The sequence below is a fragment of the Gaeumannomyces tritici genome (genome assembly GCF_000145635.1).
Source record: "Gaeumannomyces tritici R3-111a-1 unplaced genomic scaffold supercont2.1, whole genome shotgun sequence".
Lineage (NCBI taxonomy): Eukaryota > Fungi > Ascomycota > Sordariomycetes > Magnaporthales > Magnaporthaceae > Gaeumannomyces > Gaeumannomyces tritici.
Window position 1 is genome coordinate 5292457 of NW_008804545.1, and position 7155 is coordinate 5299611.

A 7155-nucleotide genomic window follows, 5' to 3' on the forward strand; every position below is an offset into this window, starting at 1 on the left:
AAATGGTTAAAACCCTTTTAAGTTTTAAAATGGTTGGGTTAGCCGGTTTGGCGTTCCGGTTAAAGCTTTCGGTAAATTACCGGATATATAACGTATTCCCGGCAAATTTATTACAAGCGTTTAAAAAAAGGCCCGGCAAAAAACCAAAAAATAAAAAACCAAAAATCGAAAAAAAAAGGATTGCTTCGAAATAAAGGCTTTGCTAAAATACAAAGGGCTTTTGCGAAAACGAAAATACTTGGTTAAATAAATAAATTACAATAAATCGGAAAATTCGTAAATTTTTAAAAGGAATATTACAAAAAAAATTGTTTAAACGTATAAAGCAAGCTTATTGGAAGCAAGTTTATAGGATAAAAAAAATACCGGATTTTAACGGGTAAATACCCGGAAAGGACGGGGGTATTACAAAAATGGAATGATAAAGGCTAAAAAATGGCCTAAAAAAATGTTTTAAACGTGTTAAACCGGCTGGCTACCGGGGAAAAACGTAAAAAAACTTGTAAACGGTTTGTAATAACCGTAAAATATCGTGCTTTATAAACAAAAAGTTAAATAAAAACGGTATAATACGGGGAACGCCCCAAATTAATAATGCAATACATTTAAATCCCGAAAAATATGCAAAGTGTAATACATTTTGAAAAGCCCGTAAAAAGCATGCTTAACGCAATACGCCAAAGCAATTACCGCATTTTAAACGTACGTTATAGTAAAAAATATTATTGCTTGCTTAAAAAAGAAATGGGAAAATTTCCGGATAGTATAGCGAACGGGCTTAAGCGTTTGGGTAACGGCAAATGCATATTAGCGGTATTTAAACCCATTGGGGGGCAAAAAAAAAGCATTTTAAAATTATTTATTGGGGCATTAAAACTTAATTAGTAATTAAAAATATTAAAATTTCGCAATGCTGCAAAAGCAATATAACGAAAGGAAATTATGGTTTTAATTATAATAAATTAACGAAAATTTTTTAAAATTAACCATTTTTCGAAAAGGGAATATTAGTAATTAATTAAAAAAATATGTAAAAAAAATCGATTAAATGCCGTATTTAAAGGAACCAAAATTTTCGGAAATTACGTTTTTTTCGTTGCCGTTAAAATCGTTAGCGCCGAAAGCGGCACTTTCCGGCGCCAATACGAACGCCGCACTTTTACGGGAAGCCGCGCAATTATAAGCTTAAATATCCGAATGCGCCGCAATTGTGGCAAAATTAACGGCAATGCCACCAAAAAAAGCAACCATACCTTTTTCGAAACGTTTAAAAAACGCTTTTATTTTGTTAAAAAAGTTATTAATGCCAGCCAAAGCTTAAATTTGCCTTTTCGTTTAAACGGTAATAGCGCAAAATTATTGGAAAATGTTTTGGGTAATTTTTAATGTTGCAATGCGGGCAATTTTGCGTTTAATGCGCTTTTAAATAACGGTTTAACGCTTGTAGCGCGCAAGCTATTCGGCCGATATGGTATGGAAAAACTTGGCTTTTTGGATAGCTTTGCGGGCGCGAAATTAAATTTTGGTAAGCTTTTCGAAAAGTTTCGGTATTGCTTTGGGAAATTGTTCGTAAATAACGTTTAAAATTTTATTAAAGTTTTAGGCCATTTCCCAAAACCATTCGAAAAGTTCGATACAAGCTTTATTGCTAACCATATCCTTGCAATAAATGCATTTAAAAGATTCCGTAATGTTATTAAAGCATATCGGTATATAGGAATTAACGGCATAGTTTTAATATGCTTAACGACCAAAATAACGGCTACAAAACACCGCACGCTCCGTATAATTGTTTTTAAAAAAGGGCAAGCAAATAAGGTTATATTTATTATTTTATTGGAAATTAAAAACCCTTTGCAACGAAAGCGCGTTGCGGATACCCATATAAAGCAAGGAAAAGGCAATGTTCGTTTCGGGGGTAAATCCATAAAAATTAAAGGCGCCGCGGCGGCGCTCGTTGCGCGCTTTACGCTTTTTTTCGGCGGCGGTTTTTTTGCCGCGGCGGTTAAAGCCCGCCGGGGGGTTATCGGCAACACGCTTGTAAAAAGCTTAAAAGGTTGCAAGCGCAAAAGGGTTCGATAAACCCGCGGTATTTAAAAAGCCCACCGGAAAATTACCGGCAAAACAATTATAAAGAATTTAAAGGACTGGAAATTTAAACGAATCCGAATTTAACGGCATTACAATAACCGGAAAAAATACCGGGGGGCCATTAGCAAAGCGCGGGGCTGGGGCATAAAAAAACGAAAGGCCAAAAAAGGCTTAACAAACCGAAATGCTAAACTGGTTATAAAGGGCCGAAAAATTAAAAAAGGCTAACGGGCTAGCTAAAACCGGGGAACCAACGGGGGCTAACGAATTGGTTTAAACCGAAAAATCCGAAGCAAATACCCGAAAAAACAATACTTTTTTTACGTAATTGGGTATAAAGGATAACATTTGCAATTACCGGTTAAATCCAAATATTTAAAAAGAACGGCTAAATACTAATTACTTACGGTTACGGTTATCGAAATTTTTAAAATGGTTATTAAATGCACAAAAAGGAAAAAAAAAGGGCTTGCGGTTTCGAACGGGAAAAAAAGCTTTTTATATACCGGTACGAACCTACTTTTCCGGATGTTACAAAGCTTTATAGCCGGTTTTTTTAAACGTTGCCGGGCATTGGGGCGGTTTAGCGGGATACCGCTAACTACCGGTTACTTACGGAATACCCCCGTGCGGCATACGCGGCTTGGAACAAACCGTATCGGAAAAGGGCAATATATTAAAAGCACGGGCAAAACCGCCCGGCAAAAAACGGAAAGCGTTAAATGCATAAACAAAACCGCCCGGCAAAAAAAAAGGAAAAAGCGCTAGCAGCTAGCTAGGTACAAATTTTTTCGGAAATATACCGGCAAATTACCGGTATCGCGGCTAAAGCATAACGGCAAAATTAAAAGATAAAATAAAGCTTAAATTGCACGAAAGCGCATAAAGCGCGAAAAATTTATAAAACCGACCCCGCGTGCCCGGAAAGGCACGAAAAAAGGGGAGGTTAAAAAAGGAACAATTTTTATTGGCAATAGCACCTTTGGTAAAAGATTTAGGGAGGTTTAATAAAGGAAATACCGCATCCGGCCCGTAACCCGGTAACTACCCGCCTTTGCACCGATTAACCCTTAACAATTAATAAGCTTGGTGTTGGAACTTACTTATTAAGCGCATGCACAGGCTCTGGAGGACCGCCATGCATAAATCCGGGATTTGTGCACCGACCATCCAAAGCTCCTTTGTACTTATATAAAAAGGTTAAATCCGTCCCTTTTTTCCAGCAAAATTCCTTTTTCTTTAAACTTAAATAACAACATTTTAATTTAATTACTGTTACAAAGTAAACAGTATATACTGTTATGAGGAAGCTTTAGGCATAAATATCAAATGCTTAAGGCATCGGAAGAGCGGTCCCCCTGCCTGGAAGCGTATAACGCTTCCAAGCGTTAGGAAGGAAGCTTAATAAGCAAGGAGGACAGGGAGTTACGTGTATATAAAGGGCAAAGGCCCCTACGGGACCCTGCACTTCAAATCCTTTTTTCTTTAAAGCAAATTAACCGGAATAGCTTTATACCGTGCCTATCCCTTTTGCCTGCAACAGTTATAAGCCCGGCGACTTTTAAACCCTTTAACGTAAAGTAAAAGGCTTAACAGCACGAATTTATTCCCCTTTTATTACCTTTATCAAATCGTTCCCAAACGCGCTCCTCCAAGCGCGTTTATCCTCCTTTTCCTTTCCGCGATTTTTTTACGGAAAAATTCCTACGCTTTCAAAACCTCCTTCGACAAAGTTTTTTTTGCCGAAGCAAATTCCGTTGTTAATCCCGAACGTTGCCGAAAACCTTTATTAAGTTTTACTTTTTTAACTTTTACGTTTTTACGCTTTTAAAGCTTTCAACCCTTTGTCCTTTACCGCTTTATTTTTACGAATTTTCGATTGCTACCAATTATAGGTAGTACGAATAACGATCTTTTCGTAATAGCGCTGCTTAAAAATTAAAAGCAATGGTTTACGTAATCCACGGCGCTTCGTTAAAACGCATTAATTTTAAGGATTTGGAATTAAATTAACCTTAATTTAAAGTTCCCGAATAACGTGCAAGCCAACGAAACCTTGGATTTTAACTTTTTCGTAGCAAAAGCCCGGGCCGAGCACGTTAAAAACCATAAATTTAAACGCTTGGCCTGGCAAACGATCCTTTCGACCGAAAAAAAGGAAGTTCGTTTAAAGGCTTGGCAAAGCAAAAGCAAGGCCACGCAAAGATTTAATCCCGAACCTTTCCAAACCCTTTCGGTTTTTACCAAAGGTAATTTTAAAGCCAAGCATAAAAAAGCGTTTAAAGCAAAGGATACCGCGAGCAAAACCGCTTCGAAAAAGATTACAACCTTTTTTAAATGGATTAATTTTTTCGTAAACCTTATCGCGCTTGCAAACGCGCAATTAAAAGCTTAAGCCAATAATTACGTTACTTTCCGTAATACCATTATTTGTTTAAAAGCGCTCCACGTTTCTATTTCCATAATGGAAATTTAAATAATTTTTTAAAAATACCGCAATACGTTTAAAAAGGCCGCTAATACCATAAATATTAACCAATAATTTTTAAAATTCCAAGCGATTTTTATTTAAGCCAAAATTAAAAACGTCCTTAAAGTACAAAGCCTTACGCTTATGTTTAACTTTTTTAAGCACATAAAACGTTTCGACCCTTTTTGGGCAAAGCGCTACCGTTAAAAAATAGCTACGGGCAATTTTACCGGAAAAATAAATACTTTGGTTACCAAATTTTTAACGATCTTTTTTTAGCACCGCATTAATAATTTGGGTACCAAAAAAAAGCTCGCGTTCCCGATTTTCGGGGGCGCATTTGGAAATAAAAACGAAAAAGTTAAAAGCATTTAACGAAATAACGCAATAACGTACAAATGCCCGGCTTGCATTTAAAACCATTTTTAAAAGCCAAAGGATTATTGGAAATTCGTTTACGTGCTTACCGGCAATTCCAAACGCTTTTGCAATAAATTAAGCAACGAAAAATGCAAAAAAATTAAAAAGTTTTTGGAAAAAAACCGTTGGAAATTATTTAAAAAGTCCTTCCTTTTTAAAAGCAAGTTTAAAAATTCCGTTTGGGGAAAACAAGCCGAAAGCGCGTTAAGCTCCGGTCCCCGAACTTTAAAAAAAAAGTAGGATTTAAACGCGGCCGTGCTTAAAGTGCTTTTGCTTTAAAGCGTTTTTTCGGCCTTCGACATTATAAAAAATATTTATTTCGAAAGCACGCTATTCGATAATTGCGGTTCGTTTTATATCGTTAACGATAAAAAGCGCTTCGACGAAAAATCGTTCCAATCGTTAAACGGTACCAAAACGGTTTAATGCGGCATTTAATACCTTCCAATTTTAGGACGTGGCATTTATACGCTTTTTGGCTTTTTAAACGGAAGCGAAAACCTTAAGCTTTACAACGTCGCTTTAGTAAAAGGCTTTTATATTAATATTATTTCGAAAGCCCGTTTAAACGCTAAAAGGGTATGGTTTTACGGGAAAAACGCGACTTTGCGCATTAAAAAAATTACCAACGGGAAAGTAATTAAACGTTTTTAGCGCAAAAATAACGTAATGTTTTATAAATACAAGCTTATTGTTATTTACTTTGTATTAACCACGTTGCAATTTTTCCCAAAGGATACGGTTTTAACCTTTGCAATTAAAGAATTTTTACGCCGCAAACGTGCTACGCATACGTAGCGTCCATTTTCGGACTTTACGAAACCGCGAAAAAATACCGCCGACCTTTAGCACTTGCGCAATGGTTATTTAGGATTACAAACGCTGGAAGTTTTCGTTTAAAACGCCCGGAACGTTAAAATTAAAGGACCCAAACGGATCGAATGCAAAGCATACGCAATAATTTATACCATAGCCATCGTTTTCAAGCGCTTTATAAAAAAGGCCATGCGCCCTTTTTGGAAGGTTTGGTTTAACCTATTTAATTACCCTAAGTTAAAATTAAGGATAAATTGGGTTTTATTGTTAATAAACAAATACAGCGGTAAAATTTAAAACTTTACATTCCTAAATAAAAAGGGACCAACGGTTACCAAAATCCTAAAAAAATAAAAAGCGTAGGTAAAAAAACAGTACGAACTGCTTATTGCTACCTTTAAATACGACCAAAAAAAGTCCATTATATTTGTAAAAGGGTTTTTGGAGTACGAAAAATAAGTTTAAATTAAAAGCATCGTTATTAAAACCTTACCGTTATATACTTACGAGCCTAACGGGATAATTAAGCGCACGGAATAAAACGTTATTACGAAAGGGATACGCATGCGCAAAAGCGCAAAACTTTTTAAGCATTTATGGCCGGAAGCGGTTTACGCTGCCGTTTGGCTAAAAAATATAAGCCTTTTACCGTTAAAAAGCATGCGCGCTTCCAACGACATCCTTTTAAGCTAATTTCGGGGGTGGTTCCGGCATTACGCTCCGAAGCTTTTTACGGGTTTAACAACCAATTTAAAACCGGATTAGGACGGCATTTACGCTTACGGGTGCAAAGTTTATCTTTTAAACGTAAAAAGGTCCTACAACGCGAATTTTAAGCATTTTAAAATTAATTTTCGTGCCGGGGTTGGATATTTAATAAGTTACTAAGCTTTTAACATTTACCGGATTTGGGTCCCGTTAAAAAAAAAAGTAATAATTACAAAAAACGTTAAATTTAATAAAAAAAGCTTTTTTAAAGGCAAGCAAAAAAAGGACCCAATTAACGTAATTATTTACAATTTGTTAGTTAAATACAACGAAACGGAAAACCCGTTTGCAACCCGAAAAGGAATTGTTAATGCGCTAGGGCTTTTTTAACCGAAAAAGCTTTAAGCACTTACCTTTGCTACCGAACATTAAGGTTAAAAATCGGGGGTAAAAAAGCCAGGTTTTATCGTAATTACAAAAGCTAAAGCCGCAAAGGATTCGGCCGACGGGCCGGATCCAAACGCGCACAAATTTTTAATTCCAAATGCTTTAAAAAATGGCCATAAAGCAAAGTAAATGCGTAATACGGGCTTTCCACGTATAGGCAATTTGTATTACGGCTTTATACGGCCCGGGAAAAGCGATAGCTT

At 36.3% G+C, this 7155-nt stretch overlaps 2 protein-coding genes across 2 annotated transcripts; one reads left to right on the forward strand and one right to left on the reverse strand.

Annotated features, from left to right (window-relative positions):
* Positions 1–621: 621 nt before the first annotated feature.
* On the forward strand, positions 622–2082 carry GGTG_01683 (hypothetical protein; the record flags this gene model as incomplete). Its single annotated transcript, XM_009219452.1, has 4 exons — positions 622–884; positions 1116–1375; positions 1448–1525; positions 1598–2082. 4 exons carry the CDS (start codon positions 622–624, stop codon positions 2080–2082), a joined length of 1086 nt encoding a protein of 361 aa, XP_009217716.1.
* A 1108-nt stretch (positions 2083–3190) lies between these two features.
* Positions 3191–4984, reverse strand: GGTG_01684 (hypothetical protein; the record flags this gene model as incomplete). Its single annotated transcript, XM_009219453.1, has 8 exons — positions 3191–3363; positions 3608–3659; positions 3800–3875; positions 3947–4018; positions 4106–4265; positions 4336–4459; positions 4702–4758; positions 4958–4984. 8 exons carry the CDS (start codon positions 4982–4984, stop codon positions 3191–3193), a joined length of 741 nt encoding a protein of 246 aa, XP_009217717.1.
* Between the last annotated feature and the right edge of the window lie 2171 nt (positions 4985–7155).